This window comes from Pristiophorus japonicus, chromosome 5 (assembly GCF_044704955.1).
Source record: "Pristiophorus japonicus isolate sPriJap1 chromosome 5, sPriJap1.hap1, whole genome shotgun sequence".
NCBI classification, from domain to species: domain Eukaryota; kingdom Metazoa; phylum Chordata; class Chondrichthyes; family Pristiophoridae; genus Pristiophorus; species Pristiophorus japonicus.
Genome location: NC_091981.1, coordinates 210,528,532 through 210,547,558, shown reverse-complemented (window position 1 = coordinate 210,547,558; position 19,027 = coordinate 210,528,532). Strand labels below are relative to the sequence as shown.

The 19,027-nt window shown below is 47.5% G+C and overlaps 1 protein-coding gene across 4 annotated transcripts in view; it reads left to right on the top strand.

Annotated features, from left to right (window-relative positions):
• Nucleotides 1-19,027, top strand: part of efhb (EF-hand domain family, member B) — a 230,868-nt gene that overhangs the window by 75,917 nt on the left and 135,924 nt on the right. For all 4 annotated transcript variants that reach the window (XM_070881276.1, XM_070881274.1, XM_070881275.1 and 1 more), the window contains one exon: nucleotides 2,163-2,343. In XM_070881276.1, the coding sequence (XP_070737377.1) occupies nucleotides 2,163-2,343 (181 nt within the window). The remainder of the gene's footprint in view (nucleotides 1-2,162; nucleotides 2,344-19,027) is intronic.

Genomic DNA, 19,027 nt, shown 5'->3' with positions numbered 1-19,027 from the left:
GGCTCTGTGTGGCCATGTTCAGTTCAATCTGTGCTTGGTGACTGATCATGTGGCAAAACTGGGAGGAGGTGAGAGCCAGGTAGCATAGCAGCTCAGGGTGATGTTTGGACAACGCATAACAACAGTGGAAGGGGAGTGCGAGGAGGGTTGACAATGATTAGGGGACAAGAGGTTATGTGCATCCTGAATGCAGAGGGGATGGCTGGAGAAGTGAACCTGCAGCTTTCAGGTGGCTTCAACAACCCCCCTCACCATAGCCTGGAACACATTGAGAAGGGGCACTTAACATTATGTGAAACAATGGTTTTGTACCATGGCAGGGCGACATAAATGTGAAGGGTTCTCACCCTGACGACACTCGTTAAGGTTGTTAAGCTTCTTGCTGCATTGGGTGGCAGTTCTAACTACCGTGTTTGCCACTGACACCTCCTGGGTTATCTCCCTTCATATCCTTTTAAAGACACTGGGCACGGGCCTCCTTCCGCCCACGAGATGCAGTGCAGGCCACCTCCTCTCTATGGCCTGCACTAATGCCTCCGCAGCCGCTGCAGAAAAGTGGCGTGCTCTCTTCTTCCCTCCTGCTGTGCCATGTCTCCCGCTGTGATAGAAGTGGGCTGGTGCATCTGCGCATGCACAAAGGAAATTGCCACACCCTAAAGTTTCGCCTGCGCCCGGAAAGATTCGAACGTGTCTGCGCATGTGCCAAATGTAGAGATTTTTAAACATGCGATTTTCGGCTGGGGTGGAAAACCTCCCATGTGCAACGCCTGATTTTGCGCCCCTGATCATGGAATCTCATTTTCTGCCGAATTTTGCAGATGAGGCGCAAACTTTTTCCAGGCGGTATCAGGACCACCCCACCGTCATTACCGCCCTGATATCTCAAAAGCCGAAAATCCAGCCCCTAGAGTTCTCAGGATCTGGAATACTCCATCTGAAAAGGTGGTAGAAACAGATTCCATGAATAATTTAAAGGGGTTGGACAAGTACTTGAGGATGAGGAACTTGCAGGGTTAGAGACAAAAAGTGAGGGGTGGGACTAAACATGACTGCTCTTTAAAAGAGCTGGCACCGGCATGACGGGCCGAATGGCCTCCTGTGCCGTTTTTATGGTTCTATGATTTAACAAAACTCATGACCTTATGTTAATACGTTGAGTAGGCAAAATTTTGAGAAGGCAGTCTAAAGGTTGTTGCAGGAGGCACAGTGTAAGCAAAGTGAGTCAGATCCTCATGGTTATCAATTCCCTAGGGTGGAACATCCCATTTCTACATCATGCTTTTCAGCAGCACATGTGAGAAGTGCGCCTTGTAATCTGTTGGTTGAGAAGCAAGAGATCAAGCAAGTGAATTGCTTCAGGGATATTAGATTTCCATCAAAGTTATTGACTGACTGCTTAAAAATAAGGCAAAAAATAACATCAATTAATGGCACATGTTTTGTTGCAATCAAATATGGTTCTTTACTCATGGGATGTTGTTTATCTTATTTCTTTCACAATTTCACCCATCTTTCTGTTGCTTTTTAAATGTCCAGTAAGCTTCAGTAAAATTGATAGCTTGAAGATGCGATGACACATGTTGGGTGAATTCAGAGATAGCATTTGACAAAGGGATAACCAATACATGCATCTGTATAGTGGAATATTACCTCAACACATTGCTTACAGTTACTTGTTCTTTGCCATTTTTACCTGAACAGTAATCAGTCAATCTACAGCAACAATAGGGCACAAGCAACAGTTAACTACATGACCAACTAGTCTGTTTTTGGTGATATTGACTGAGGGAAAATTGTTGGCCATAACACCAGAAGAACTCCCTGGTCCTTATGAAATCATGCCATGGGATCTTTATTGTCCACCAAGACAAGCAAATGAGACCTCAGTTTTAGAACAGTACTTCTGGCAATTCAACACTCAGTACTGCACTGGGGTGTCAACCTAGATTATGTGCTCAAGTCCTACTGTGGGCTCAAATCCACAAACGTTGACCCAGAAATAAGTATGTTAGCAACTAAGCCAAGCTACACGTGGAAATATGGAGCAAAAGACCTGATGAAGTGTAGGCATCCAGTGAGACTAGGAATTGAGAATAAATAAGGAGAATATTGATAAAAATTAAGCATATTGTAATATCTTTTTATTTCACTTTGCCATTTAGGTTGCATCATTGATAAATCCACCAATCAAGACTCACGTTCAGCAAATATTCTTGGATAAAATTACTGCAGGTTATCCAAGCCATCAGCGAGCTCCGCTGGGAAAGTCTCATGACCAAACGCTCGGATTACCCAAAGGGCTAGATGTATATAATACCACGTTTGGTAAAAGAGGAATCAAAGGTACTAATAATCAGAGTCAAGAAGCAGGAAACAGACTAAAATATTAGAGAAGGTAGAATTACATCTGAGTCATTAAACTTCTTCTCATGTGGAGGATAAAAGATACAATTTTAAAGAGGTTGCAGGAACAGAGACCAAGGTGTGTACAGACACAACCCTTTGAAGGTGGAAAAATAAATTGAGGAAGCTGTTAAAAAGGCATACAGGATCCTTAGCTTTATAAATAGAGGCATAGAGTACAAAAGCAAGGAAGTTATGCCAAGCCTTTATGGTTAGGCCTCAGCTGGAGTATTGTGGCTAATTTTGGGCCACGCTTGAAGAGGTGCAGAGGAGATTTACTAGAATGATACCAGGGATGCAGGACTTCAGTTAAGTGGAGAGAAGTAGAGAAACTGAAGTGGTTCTTCTTCGAGCAGAGAAGGTTAAGGGGAGATTTGCTAAAGATCTTCAAAATCATAAAGTGTTTTGATAGTTTCTCCTTAGTTACTCTATTTCCAGTGGCAGAAGGGTTGGTAACCAGAGAACACAGATTTAAGGTAATTGGCAAAAGATCCAGAAGCGATTATTGCAGCGAGTTATGATCTGGAATGCACTGACTGGAAGCAGATTCAAATGTAATTTTCAAAAGAGAATTGGATAAATGCTTGAAGGGGAAAGAATTTGAAGGGCTATGGGGAAAGAGCAGGGGAGTGGGACTAATTGGATACCTCTTTCAAAGATCTGGCACAGGCACGATGAGCTGAATGGTCTCCTTCCTGTGCTGTATAATTCTATGATTCTTTGATCAACACAGGCTGGATGAGCCAAATGGCCTGTGTCTGTGTTGTAATTTAGAGGTTTAGAACAAGTGGGTGGAAGAACATAGGAACATAGGAAATAGGAGCAGGAGTAGGCCATACGACCCCTCGAGCCTGCTCCACCATTCTATAAGATCATGGCTGATCTGATCTTGGGCTCAGCTCTACTTCCCTGCCCGCTCCCCATAACCTTCCACTCCCTTATCACTCAAAAATCTGTCTATCTCCACCATAAATATATTCAATGACCCAGCCTCCACAGCTCTCTGGGGAAGAGAATACCACAGATTTACGGCCCTCTCAGAGAAGAAATTCCTCCTCATCTCAATTCTAAATGGGCAACCCCTTATTCTTAAACTATGCTCCCTAGTTCTAGATTCCCCCACGAGTGGAAACATCCTCTCTGCATCTACCTTGTCGAGCCCCCTCAGTATCTTATGTTTCAATAAGATTCTCTCTCATTCTTCTAAACTCCCAATGAGTCCTACCTACTCAACCTTTTCACGTAGGTCAACCAGCTCATCACAGGAATCAACCTAGTGAACCTTCTCTGAACAACCTCTAATGCAAGTATATCCCTCCTTAAATATGGAGACCAAAATTGTATGCAGTACTCTAGTGGTCTCACCAATACCCTGTACAGTTGCAGCAGTACTTCCCTGCTTTTATACACCATCCATCCTTGCAATAAAGGCTAACATTCCATTTGCCTTCCTGATTACTTGCTGTACCTACATACTAACTTTTTGTGTTTCATGCACAAGGACCCCCATTTTGTAATCTCTCTCCATTTAAATAATAATTTGCTTTTTTATTTTTCCTGCCAAAGTGGATAACCTCACACTTTCCCACATTATGCTCCATCTGCCAAATGTTTGCCCACTCACTTAGCCGGTCTATATCCCTTTGCAGATGATTTGTGTCCTCCTCACAACTTGCTTTCCCACCCATCTTTGTATCATCAGCAAATTTGGCTACATTACATTCTGTCCCTTCATCCAAGTTATTAATGTAGATTGTAAATAGTTGAGGCCTCAGCACCAATCCCTGTGGCACCCCACTAGTTACAATTTGCCAACTAGAAAATGACCCATTTATCCTGACTCTCTGTTTTCTGTTAGTTAGCTAATCCTCTATCCATGCTAATATATTACCTCCAACCCCGTGAGCTTTTATCTTGTGCCTTATTGAATGCTTTCTGGAAATCCAAATACACCACATCCACTAGTTCCCTGTTGTCCACCCTTCTTGTAATCCTCAAAGAACTCCAGCAAATTTGTCAAACATGATTTCCCTTTCATGAAACCATGCTAAGTCTGCTTGACTGTATTATGCTTTTCCAAATGTCCTGCTACTGCTTCCTTAATCATGGACTCCAGCATTTTCCCAATGACAGATGTTAGGCTAATTGGTAGATATAAGATTAAATGAGAACATGATATTTTTTTTTACACAGAGAATTGAAAGGCTCTGGAATGCAATAGGTTTAGTGATTGAAGTAGAGACCATGTTAACATTTAAGAGTAGGTTGGAAAGATGTTTAAAGGGAAGGGGAATAAGGGATGTTGGAATACAGGGTGGGCACATGGCATCAGGAATACTGCTCATGTGGAGGATAAACACCAACATGAATTGAAAAGGGAATTGGATAAGTACCAGAAGTGAACAAAAAAAAAATTCACGGCTACGGGAAAACGGCGGGCTAGAGAGACTAGCTGTAGTGCAGAGAGCCAGCACGAGCTCAACAGGCTGAATGGCCTCCTTCTGTGCTGTAACCATTCTATGATTCTATGACACGGATTATTTGGGCCAAAGAGCCTGTGTTTCTATGGTAATTTCTATATCATTCTAAATTTCTATGTAATTCTATGTCATTTAATGGTTTGTATTTGATTACTTAGTTTCATATATGTTATGATGTACAGAAATCATCAGATGATTTTTGGGAACAGTACACACTGGCCCCAGAGTCTTCAGCCATCCTGGGACAGTTGGAAACTAGGCTGGGACCTCGAATAATACCTTTGGCAATGCAACACACCCTCAGTACTACACTGAGATTGGTGACATGCAGATTTTCAGGGTCACTATTTCTTTGGGAACAGGTGATGTTCCACACAATCTTAGACTTAAAACAATATACAGTTACTGAAAGTTAGTATTACATTGCCATATAATACATACTTATAATTGGTGCACAACTAATGGGGTGCATTTAAACTGACATTATTAAAACATTATTATTGATGGAGATAACAGAGCGGGTTAGATGGTGGTCAGTCCAGCAGTCGTCAGCTCCTGTCATGGCACGAGTGATGCAGATGCCCTTGTGGTCCCTCGCTTGGATGATGACATAGTCTATCAGATGCCAGTACCTGGAGCGAGGGTGTTGCCAGGAGCCTTGTACTTGTCTTTCTGACGAAACAAGGTGTTTGTTATGACAAGACCATGTTCTGAGCATTTCATCAGGAGGAGGATATCATTGGAGTTGGTTTTCCCAACCCTTCCCTGCCAATCACCCCTCTCCAGAGGTCTGTGTCCTTTCCAACTCTGGTATTAAAGTCACCAAGGAGAATCAGTTTGTCGCCCGTTGGGACACAGGACAGGGATTGTTCAAGGCTGGAGTAGAATTCCTCTTTGGTCTCGTCCTTGGCTTCCAGGGTTGGGGCATACGCACTGATGATGGTAGCATACTTGTTCTGGGTTAGGGTGAGCCGAAGGGTCATGAGGCATTTGTTTATCCCATAGGGGGAATCGCTAAGATGCAAAACTAGCTCATTTTTGATGTCGAAGCCTACCCCATGGAGTTGCCGTTCTTCTGGTTTGCCTTTCCAGAAGAAGGTGTATCCGCTACCTTGTTCCTTGAGCTGACCTTCTCCTGCCCGCCGTGCCTCGCTCAGGGCAGCGTTGTCAATGTCGTAGTGTCTGAGTTCCCAGGCAATGATAGTAGTACGACGATCCGGTCTGTCGCTGTTGGGGATGTCCACGAGGGTCCTTGTCATGTATGTAACCACAATGTAACACCACTGTATTACTGTATATACGCAACCTAGATGCACACCTTGACCACAAGGGGTGAACTTGTGGGAGACACTCCTTACCTGATCACACAGGTATAAAAAGGGAGGTCCCACGCAGGGTCATCGTCTTCAGAGTCCTGTGAATAAAGAAGTAAGGTCAGAGAGTGACCTTGTCCCCAGAATGTGCCTCGTGTGGTTTCATACTTTACATTGGCGACGAGAAATGGGAATTCACGACCCACGAGAATGGCCACCGGTAGCACAGAGGAACGGTACTGCGTTGGGGAAGACTGGGACGATTTTGTCGAGAGGCTTCAGCAAAGCTTCGTTATGAAAGAATGACTGGGGGATGCAGCGGCCGACAAGCGAAGGGCTCATCTTTTGACCAGCTGCGGACCAAAGACTTGCGTGCTCATGAAGGACTTACTATCACCCGAAAAGCCGGTGGACAAAACCTTTGAAGAACTTAGCAAATTGATCAGGGAGCACCTCAAACCGGTGAGTAGCATACATATGGCCCGACACAGATTCTACACCCACCGATGTCGTGAAGGACAGAGCATACCGGACTTCGTAGCGGACCTCCGGCATTTGGCCAGCCTCTGTAAGTTCACAGATGCCTGCAGGGGGGAGATGCTAAGGGACTTCTTTATCGAGGGCATCGGTCATGCGGGAATTTTCCGCAAATTAATTGAGAACAAGGATTTGATCATGGAAGTGGCGGCGTTGATAGCTCAAACTTTCATGGCGGGGGAGGAAGAGACGAAAATAATATACGCGCGCAATTCTGCCTCTAACGCGGCGATGGATCAGGGAGTCAACATCATCAATGCGACTCAGAGCCCTGCAGGCAGACAGGGGTAGTCCGACACTTCCCAGGCAGCAATATACCCCAAAGTAGGACTTCAACAGAGACAACGGCAGGCTGAACGGACATTCACGCCATCACAGTGGACAATGCGGCCCGGTATAGGGCCATTGACACCCCCTAATAGGGTACTTAAGAACAGTCAAAGGGACAGTCAGTGCGGAATGCCTGGCCATAGTCCCTTTGTTCCCAATAATGGAAACTTTAACTCATGCTGGAGGTGTGGGGGAAAACACTCAGCTAGATCTTGCAGATTTCAACAGTTTATCTGCAGGAACTGCAATCTCAGTGGCCACTTAGCTCGAATGTGCAGGAAGTCTGCAACCAGACTAATATATGAGGCAGATGGACCAGAAGAGGGTTCTTTGAGGCAGGATGACTTTTGGGGCAAATCGATGGACGCCGAGGTTCAGCGGATCCATGTGGCGAATATTCACAGTTCATACACCAAAACGCCACCAATGATGATGAGGGTTTTATTAAACGGCATCCCTGTACGCATGGAGCTGGACACTGAGGTCAGCCAGTCACTCATGGGCGTTCAGCAATTTGAGAAACTATGGCCACGTAAAGCCAGTAGACCCAAATTAGCCCGTGTTGAGACACAATTACGGACTTACACTAAAGAAATCATTCCGGTGCTAGGCAGTGCAATGTTGGCTGTCACATACAATGGGTTAGTGAATCGACTGCCGCTCTGGATTGTCCCGGGCAATGGTCCCGCACTGTTGGGGAGGAGCTGGTTAGCCGAGATGAACTGGAAATGGGGGGATGTTCACGCAATGTCATCTGTGGAGCGAAGTTCGTGCTCACAAGTCTAACAACAATTCGATTCACTATTCCAACCTCGCATTGGGACTTTCAAAGGCACTAAAGTAGTGATACACATCACCCCGGACGCCAGGCCAGTGCACCACAAAGCCAGAGCGGTGCCGTATGTGATGCGGGAAAAGATCGAGAGCGAATTGGACCGGCTGTTGAGAGGGCACCATCTCGCCTGTTGAATTCAGCGACTGGGTAAGCCCCATCGTTCCCGTCCTAAAAGCGGATGGCTCTGTCAGGATCTGTGGTGACTACAAGGCCACCATCAATCGGGTGTCCCTACAAGATCAATACCCGCTCCCGAGAGCGTAGGACCTCTTCGCCACATTGGCAGGCGGCAAGCTGTTCACCAAGTTGGACCTCACTTCAGCCTATATGATCTAGGAACTGGCCGACAAATCTAAACTACTGACCAACATCACCACGCACAAGGGACTGTTAGTTTATAACAAGTGCCCGTTTGGCATTTGATCAGCGGCCGCGATTTTTCAACGAAACATGGAAAGCCTGCTTAAATCCATTCCTGGAACGATCGTATTCCAGGACGACATCCTCATCACGGGTCGAGACACCGAGGAACACCTCCACAACCTGGAGGAGGTGCTACACCGACTGGACCGGGTAGGCCTACGACTCAAGAAGTCTAAATGTGTGTTCTTGGCTCCTGAGGTTGAGTTCCTGGGCAGGAGGGTTGCTGCAGATGGGTTTCGGCCCACCGAATCCAAAACAGAGGTGATTCGACGAGCACCCAGGCCCTGCAACACATGGGGGTTGCGTTCATTCCTGGGACTGTTGAACTATTTCGGGAACTTTCTGCCGAACTTAAGCACGTTGTTGGAGCCGCTACATACGCTCCTGCGTAAGGGTTGCGATTGGTTTTGGGGGACTGTCAGGAACGGGCTTTTGATCGGGCGTGAAACCTACTTTGTTCAAACAAGTTGTTGACCCTGTACGACACCTGTTTTAAAAAAAAAAAAAAAAAAATTGGTTCTGACATGTGATACATCGTGTTGCAGCAGGGCAATGCTGAGGGTCAACTACAACCTGTGGCTTATGCCTCTAGGTCACGCTCTCAAGCAGAACGGGGATATGGGATGGTCGCGAAGGAAGCGCTTGCACATGTCTATGGTGTAAAAAAAATACATCAGTACCTCTTTGGTAGGAAGTTTGAATTAGAGACGGACCACAAGCCATTAACATCCCTGTTGTCAGACAGCAAGGCTATCAATGCCAAGCATCAGCCCGCATACAGCGATGGGCTCTCACGCTGGCGGCTTATGACTACTCCATCCGGCACCGGCCCGGCACTGACACGCTCATCAGGCTTCCACTGGCCACCACTGAGGGGGCAGCGTAGCAAAGCGCCGAGATGGTCATGGCTGTCGATGCCTTTGATAACGCAGGCTCCCCCATCACAGCCCGCCAGATCAAAATCTGGACCAACAGAGATCCCCTCCTATCCCTGCTTAAGAAATGTGTCCTGACTGGAGGAGGTCAGAACGTTCCACAGACGGATGGATGAGCTCTCCATCCAAGCCAACTGCTTACTATGGGGCAGCCGGGTAGTTATGCCCCAGAAGGGCAGGAAGGCATTCATCAGGGAACTCTACAGCGAGCACCCAGGCATTGTGCTGATGAAGCCCATTGTCCAGTCACACATTTGGTGGCCCAGAATTGATTCAGACCTGGAGCACTGTTCGCAGGTGCACGACGTGCGCCGAGCTGGGTAATGCCCCCAGGAGGCCCCGCTCAGCCCGTGGCCCTGGCCCACCAGGCCATGGTCACGCATTCATGTTGACTATGCGGGCCCGTTCATGGGTAAGACGTTCCTTATTGTGGTAGATGCGTACTCAAAATGGATCGAGTGCATAATTCTGAATTCATGCACGTCATCCACCACCGTGGAAAGCCTACGTGCGATCTTTGCAACCCATGGCTTGCCGGACATCCTGGTTAGTGATAATAGTCCATGTTTCACAAGCTACGAATTCCGAGAGTTTATGTTGGGGAATGACATCAACCATGTCAGGACTGCGCCGTTCAAGCCTGCCTCCAATGGCCAGGCGGAACATACGGTCCAAATCGTTAAGCAAGGTATGCTCAGGATTCAAGGACCCTCCCTACAATGCCGCCTATCGCGTCTCCTGCTGGCCTATAGGTCCCAACCGCACTCGCTCATGGGGGTCCCGCCCGCAGAGCTACTTATGAAACGGACACTCAAAACTCGGTTGTCCCTCATTCACCCAGTCTTGACCGACATAGTTGAGGGCAAGCGCAAGTCATAAAATGAGTACCATGACCATAATTCGAGGGGGAGATGTATAGAAATAAATGATCCTGTATTCGTCCTCAATCACGCCATGGGGCCCAAATGGCTTGAGGGCACTGTAATTGACAAAGAGGGGAATAGGGTCATCATGGTAAATGTCATGTATTCAACCAGCATTGTAACCCATGTATAAACTGACCTAAGTTGTACACCGTGAGAACACTGACCACTAGGTGGGAGACACTCCTAACCTGGACCTTCAGGTATAAAAGGGGAAGCTCCACCCACCTTCATCACTTGAATGCTAAGGAATAAAGGACAGGTCACCGACTGACCTCTCAAACATGGGCCTCGTGTGCATTTATACTGTGTAGTAAGGACGTATCAATGGCGACAAGAAACTGGGATTTAAACTATGCGAGCATGGCCACTAGCAGAACAGACGAGAGGTACTGTGTTAAGGAATGGTTGGGACAGAGATTCAACATTGTTAAAGCAGCACACAGTTCTCCAGGCAGACAAGGGCAGTCAGGCATGCCCCAACATGTAGTCGAACCCAGAGGGGGAGTTCGACAGAGACAATGGCAAGCTGAACAGCGATTCACGCCATTGCAAGGGACAATGCGACCAGTAATGGGGCCATCAACACCTATTAATGGTGCACTCAAGGACAATAACAGGGGCAGTCAGGGACGATTGACTGGCAAGGGACCTTTTGTTTCAAACCGCAACTCATGCTGGAGGCGTGGAGGCATACATTCAGCCGGAGTTTGCAGAGATGAGCAAAATACCTGCAGAAATTGCAGAAATGGACACTGGGGGAAATCGCTGTAAGCTGAAGTTCAGCGAGTTCATGTGGAGCACGTATACAGTTCATACACCAGGACGTCACCGATAATGATGAAAGTGCTCCTCAAAGGCATCCCAGTATCAATGGAGTTAGACACGGGTGCCAGCCAGTCCCTGATGGGTATCAAACAGTTCGAAAAGTTGTGGGCATCCAAGGCCAGGAGGCCAAAATTATCGCTGATTGACGCACAGCTACGGACTTACACAAAGCAGATCATTCCGGTGCTCGACAGCGCCACGGTAGTCGTGACCCACAAAGATTCGGAGAACAGGTTGCCACTCTGGATTGTCCCAGGGGACGGTCCCGCACTACTGGGGAGGAGTTGGCTTGCTGTCATGAACTGGAAATGGGGCGACGTCAATGCAATTTCCTCTGTGGAGCGAGTATCATGCTCACAGGTCCTGGACAAATTTGACTCATTATTTCAACCCGGCATTGGCACTTTCATGGGGGCCAAGGTAGTGATTCACATAAACCCGGACGCCAGACCAGTACACCACAAGGCCAGAGCGGTGCCGTACGTGATGCGGGAAAAGATAGAAGGCGAATTGGACCGCCTGTTGAGGGAAGGCATCATCTCGCCAGTCGAATTCAGTGACTGGGCGAGCCCGATTCTGCCGGTGCTCAAGGCGGATGGGTCGGTCAGGATATGTGGCGATTACAAGGCCACCATCAATCGGGTGTCACTCCAAGACCAGTACCCGCTACCGAGAGCGGAGGACCTCTTTGCGACGCTATCCGGTGGCAAACTTTTTTCAAAATTGGACCTGACCTCAGCTTACATGACCCAGGAGCTGGCGAGTGAGTCGAAGAAGCTGACCACCATCACGACACACAAGGGGTTGTTTGAGTACAACAGATGTCCGTTCGGGATTCGCTCGGCCGCCGTGATCTTCCAACGAAATATGGAAAGCCTCCTCAAGTCGATTCCAGGGACGGTGGTTTTTCAGGACGACATCCTCATTATGGGTTACGATACTGAAGAACACCTCCACAACCTGGAGGAGGTGCTACGCAGACTGGACCGGGTAGGTCTGCGACTGAAAAAGGCGAAGTGCGTCTTCCTAGCTCCAGAGGTAGAATTCTTGGGGATGAGGGTAGCAGCAGACGGGATCAGCCCTACTGCATCCAAGACGGAAGCGATCCAGAGAGCACCCAGACCCCGTAACACGACGGAGCTGCGTTCGTTCCTGGGGCTCCTGAACTATTTTGGTAACTTTCTTCCCAAATTGAGCACGCTGCTAGAGCCGCTACACGTGCTCCTACGCAAAGGTCGCGAATGAGTCTGGGGGGACAGCCAGGAAAGGGCTTTTAATAGAGCACGCAATTTGTTATGTTCCAACAATCTGTTAACGTTATATGACCCATGTAAGAAACTTGTGTTAACGTGCGATGTGTCGTCCTATGGTGTCGGGTGTGTGTTGCAGCATGTCAATGACAAGGGTCAGTTACAGCCGGTAGCTTATGCCTCCAGGAGTCTGTCCCAGGCAGAAAGGGGCTACGGGATGGTAGAAAAGGAGGCGCTCGCATGTGTATATGCGGTAAAGAAAATGCACCAGTACCTGTTTGGCAGGAAATTTGAGCTGGAGACAGATCACAAACCCCTAACGTCCCTTTTGGCCGACAACTAGGCCATAAATGCAAACGCATCGGCCCGCATACAGAGGTGGGCACTCACGTTAGCTGCCTATGACTACACAATTCGGCACAGACCGGGCACCGAAAACTGCACCGATGCACTCAGCAGGCTCCCACTAGCCACCACTGAGGGGGCTACCGAGCATGGAGCTGAGATGGTCATGGCTGTTGAAGCTTTCGGAAGCGAAGGCTCACCCGTGACAGCCCGTCAGATTAAAGTCTGAACAAATAGAGACCCGCTATTGTCTCTAGTCAAGAAATGTGTCCTGAATGGGCACTGGGCAGCCACGTACAGGGCATGCCCTGAGAAATTTAAACCATTTCACAGGCGCAAGGATGAACTCTCGATTCAGGCCGATTGCCTACTGTGGGGAAACCGCGTAGTCATGCCCCAGATGGGCAGCGAGGTGTTCATCAGAGAACTCCACAATGGGCACCCGGGCATTGTCACGATGAAGGCAATTGCCAGGTCACACGTTTGGTGGCCAGGGATAGACGCAGATCTGGAACTTTGTGTTCGCAGGTGCAACATGTGTGCCCAGCTGGGCCATGCGCCCAGGGAAGTCCCCCTTAGCCCCTGGCCATGGCCCACCAAGCCTTGGTCACGCATCCATGTGGACTACGCAGGTCCTTTCATGGGGAAAATGTTTTTGGTTGTAGTAGACGCCTACTCCAAATGGAACGAGTGTGACATTTTAAATTCAAGCACATCCTCTGCCACGGTAGAAAGTCTACGGGCAATGTTCGCCGCCCAAGGTCTACCGGACATCTTGGTCAGCGACAATGGCCCATGCTTCACAAGTACTGAATTCCAGGACTTCATGGCAGGCAATGGAATTAACCATGTTAGAACGGCACCGTTCAAGCCGGCCTCAAACGGCCAGGCCGAACAAGCAGTGCAGATAATCAAACAGGGGATGCTCAGATTCCAAGGGGGTTCCCTACAAACCCGCTTATCACGCCTCCTGTTGGCCTATAGATCCCGACCACACTCGCTCACAGGGGTTCCACCCGCGGAGCTACTAATGAAAAGGACGCTCAAAACCCGATTATCCCTTATACCCCCCACCATGAAAGAAATTGTCGAGAGCAGGCACCAGTCACAATATCACTACCATGACAGGAATGCGAGGGCGCGATGTATTGATGTAAATGATCCTGTTTTTGTCCTCAACTACGCTGCAGGGCCCAAATGGCTCGCAGGCACTGTGGTTGCCAAAGAGGGAAATAGGATTCTGGTAGTTAAACTTACCAATGGACAAATCTGCCGCAAAAATGTGGATCAAACAAAAAGGAGGTTCAGCAACCCCATAGAAGAAGCAGAGGAAGAACACGATATAGAGTTCACTCCACCACAGGTGACCGAACACCGGAACCAAAGGGAGGAGAGCCCAGTCACTGTGGGCAGTCCGGACAGGCCTGAGGCACTGCAAACAGCAGACACTCAGGCCAGCATCCAACAACCGGAGCCCCAACTCAGGCGCTCTGCAAGGGAGTGTAAACCACCAGAGAGACTCAACCTGTGATCCCAATAAGACTTTGGGGGGGGAGGTGATGTCATGTATTCAACCAGCATTGTAACCCATGTATAAACTGACCTAAGTTGTACACCGTGAGAACACTGACCACTAGGTGGGAGACACTCCTAACCTGGACCTTCAGGTATAAAAGGGGAAGCTCCACCCACCTTCATCACTTGAGTGCTAAGAAATAAAGGACAGGTCACAGACTGACCTTCTCTCAAGCATGGGCCTCGTGTGCATTTATACTGTATAGTAAGGACGTATCAGTAAAACTCAACAATGGTCAGATATGCCGTAAGCATCTGGACCAAGTAAAAAAAAGATTCAGCATCGACACTGAGGAGCCTAAAGAAGACCATGAGATGGAGCTCACAACACCGCCAGTGAACGAGCAACAAGAGCAATCAGAAGAATGCACAGTCCCTGCGGTCAGCCCGGACAGACCGGAATCACCACAGGTGACAGACACTCACGTCAGTGTCCAACAACCAGAGCCCCAACTGCGGCGCTCCACGAGGGAGCGTAGATCACCTGAAAGACTAAACCTATGATTCCAATAAGACTTTGGGGGGGGCGGGGGGGAAGGTGATGTCACCCATGTAACCAAAATGTAACATCACTGTATTACTGTATATACTCAACCTAGATGCACACCTTGACCACAAGGGGTGAACTTGTGGGAGACACTCCTTACCTGATCACACAGGTATAAAAAGGGAGGTCCCACGCAGGGTCATCGTCTGCGGAGTCCTGTGAATAAAGAAGTAAGGTCAGAGAGTGACCTTGTCCCCAGAATGTGCCTCGTGTGGTTTCATACTGTCGAGTAAGGACTATACACTCAACCTAGATGTACACCTTGACCACAAGAGGTGAACTTGTGGTCAAAGTGTGCATCTCGGTTGAGTGTCTACAGTAATACAGTGGTGTTACATTGTGGTTACATACATGACAGTCCTGATGTTCCAGATTCCGAATTTAATTTTAAAGGGTTGAAGAATCTTTCCTGGGTCCCGACCTCGCTGATCTTTGCCACCTCCTTGCCACCTCGTCGATCCTCCGATTCCTGCCGCCCGCCAATTCTCACCGCCCGTGGCCCCCCGTGGTGCTGTTTTTTTTACCGGTTATTAATTTAATAAGTACCAGCTGATCTTAATTTAACCCCCATCCATAACTTGGAGAGTAAGAAAAGCTGGAATACTCACGAATCAATCACCTACCTGTTCTCCTGTAACGTCACTCTTTGATTTTTCCTTTGTTGTTGATTTGAATCAGAGCCTCCCCATTCTTGTATGCAGCCGCTGCTGCTGGTGTCTCCAGTCAGGTCGGCGCTGTTTCCCCATTCCTTTATCCCCCGTCGCTGCTGGTGTCTCCATCAACGTAGCCTCAAAACGGCAGGGACAACAGAAATGCTGTTGCAAAAAGGTCAATGCTGAAGCACTCAAAGACCCTGCAAAGAAAGCCCTATTCAGCCACCGCCTCACAGCCAACCTGACGACCTCCAATGAACCAGAGCCACAGATCCATAGTGCCTAGTCTGCCCTCAAGTCCACCATAATTAGCACCTGCAAAGACACTCTTGGTTACTCAACCATAAAACATCAAGACTGGTTCGATGAGAATGACCAGGAGATCCAGGAGCTAATAAAACTCAAATGCAAGGCATTTTTGAATTGGAAACAACTCCATAACTCGAGTGAAAAAAAGCAGACCTACAGACAACTGAAGGCCGAGGTCCAACAAAAAACTCATGACCTAAAGAACAAATGGTGGGTGGAAAAAGCGCAGGAGATCGAGCAACTAGCCGACAATCACGACATGCATGGATTTTTTAATGCAGTCAAGTCTACCTACGGCCCAAACACTCAAGATCCTATTCCACTGAGAGCCAAGAATGGAGAGGTGCTCAAAAGGGCAGAGAAGCAGCCAGTGCCTGCTGGAAGGAGCACTTTGAGGATCTCCTCAACCAAGACTCTGTCTTTTACGTGACTGTCCTTGACTCCATCCCACAGCATGCTACCCGTCACCATCTCAGCACAACCTCAGCCTGGCACGAGGTTGAAAAGGCCATCCAACAACTGAAAAACAACAAGGCCTCAGGAGCAGACGGAATCCCCGCCAAAGTACTAAAGCATGGCAGAAAAGTACTCTTGGCGCGAATCCATGACCTCATCTCTCTTATCTAGAAGGAGGAGAGCATGCCATGGGATCTCAGAGATGCCGCAATCATGACCATCTTCAAGAAAGGTGACAAGTCCGACTGTGGTAATTACAGAAGAGTTTCCCTGCTGTCTGCTGATGGAACACGAGAAATGCTTGACATAGAAACATAGAAAATAGGTGCAGGAGTAGGCCATTTGGCCCTTCGAGCTTGCACCGCCATTAATAAGATCATGGCTGATTATTCCCTCAGTACCCCTTTCCTGCTTTCTCTCCATACCCCTTGATCCCTTTAGCCGTAAGGGCCATATCTAACTCCCTCTTGAATATATCCAATGAACTGGCATCAATAACTCTCTGTGGTAGGGAATTCCACAGGTTAACAACTCTCTGAGTGAAGAAGTTTCTCCTCATCTCAGTCCTAAATGGCTTACCCCTTATCCTTAGACTATGTCCCCGGTCCTGGACTTCCCTAACATCAGGAACATTGTTCCTGCATCTAACCTGTTCAGTCCCATCAGAATTTTATATGTTTCTATGAGATCCCCTCTCATCCTTCTAAACTCCAGTGAATACCAGCCCAGTTGATCCAGTCTCTACGCATATGTCAGTCCTGCCATCCCAGGAATCAGTCTGGTGAACCTTCGCTGCATTCCCTCAATAGCAAGAATGTCCTTCCTCAGATTAGGAGACCAAAACTGAACACAATATTCCAGGTGAGGCCTCACTAAGGCCCTGTACAACTGCAGTAAGACCTCCCTGCTCCTGCACTCAAATCCCGTAGCTATGAAGGCCAACATACCATTTGCCTTCTTCACCGCCTGCTGTACTTGCATGCCATCTTTCAATGACTGATGTACCATGACACCCAGGTCTTGTTGCACCTACCCTTTTCCTAATCTTCCGCCATTCAGATAATATTCTGCCTTCGTGTTTTTGTCACCAAAGTGGATAACCTCACATTTATCCACATTATACTGCATCTGCCACACGTTTGCCCGCTCACCTAACCTGTCCAAGTCACCCTGCAGCCTTTTAGCATCCTCCTCACAGCTCACACCTCCATCCAGCTTAGTGTCATCTGCAAACTTGGAGATATTACACTCAATTCCCTCATCCAAATCATTAATGTATGTTATAACTAGCTGGGATCCCAGCACTGAGCCTTGCGGCACCTCACTAGTCACTGCCTGCCATTCTAAAAAGAACCCATTTATCCCGACTCTCTGTTTCCTGTCTGCCAACCAGTTCTCTATCCACGTCAGTACATTACCCCCAATACCATGTGCTTTAATTTTGCACACCAATCTCTTGTGTGGGACCTTGTCAAAAGCCTTTTGAAATTCCAAATACATCACATCCACTGGTTCTCCCTTGTCCATTGTACTAGTTACATCCTCAAAAATTCTAGAAGATTTGGCAAGCATTATTTACCTTTCATAAATCCATGCTGACTTGGACCAATCCCGTCACTGCTTTCCAAATGTGCTGCAATTTCATCTTTAATAATTGATTCCAACATTTTCCCCACTACTGATGTCAGGCTAACCAGTCTATAATTATCCGCTATCTCTCTCGCTGCTTTCTTAAAAAGTGGTGTTACATTAGCTACCCTGCAGTCCATAGGAACTGATCCAGAGTCGATAGACTGTTGGAAAATGATCACTAATGCACCCACTATTTCTAGGGCTACTTTCTTAAGTACTGTGGGATGCAGACTATCAGGCCCCATGGATTTATCGACTTTCAATCCCATCAATTTCCCTAACACAATTTCCCGCCTAATAAGGATATCCGTCAGCTCCTCCTTCCCACTAGACCCTCGGTCCCCTCATATTTCCGGAAGGTTATTTGTATCTTCCTTCATGAAGACAGAACCAAAGTATTTGTTTAACTGGTCCGCCATTTCTTTGTTCCCCATTATAAATTCACCTGAATCTGACTGCAAGGGACCTACGTTTGTTTTCACTAATCTTTTTCTCTTCACATATCTGTAGAAGCTTTTGCAGTCAGCTTTTATGTTGCCAGCAAGCTTCCTCTCATACTCTATTTTCCCCTCCTAATTAAACCCTTTGTCCTCCTCTGCTGTATTACAAAATTCTCCCAGTCCTCAGGTTTGCTGCTTTTTCTGGCCAATTTATATGCCTCTTCCTTGGCTTTAACACTATCCTTAATTTCCCTTGTTAGCCACGGTTGAGCCACCTTTCCCGTTTTCTTTTTACTCCAGACATGGATGTACAATTGTTGAAGTTCATCCATGTGATCTTTAAATGTTTGCCATTGCCTATCCACCGTCAACCCTTTAAGTATCACTCGTCAGTCTATTCTAGCCAATTCACGTCTCATATCATTGAAGTTACCTTTCCTTAAGTTCAGGACCCAAGTCTCTGAATTAACTGTGTCACTCTCCATTTTAACAAAGAATTCTACCATATTATGGTCACTCTTCCCCAAGGGGCCTCGCTCAACAAGATTGTTAATTAGTCCTTTCTCATTACACATCACCCAGTCCAGGATGGCCAGCCCTCTAGTTGGTTCCTCGACATATTGGCCTTGGAAACCATCCCTAATACACTCCAGGAAATCCTCCTCCACCGCATTGCTGCCAGTTTGGTTAGCCCAATCAATATGTAGATTAAAGTCGCCCATGATAACTGCTGTACCTTTATTGCACGCATCCCTAATTTCTTGTTTGATGCTGTCCCCAACCTCACTTCTACTGTTTGGTGGTCTGTACACA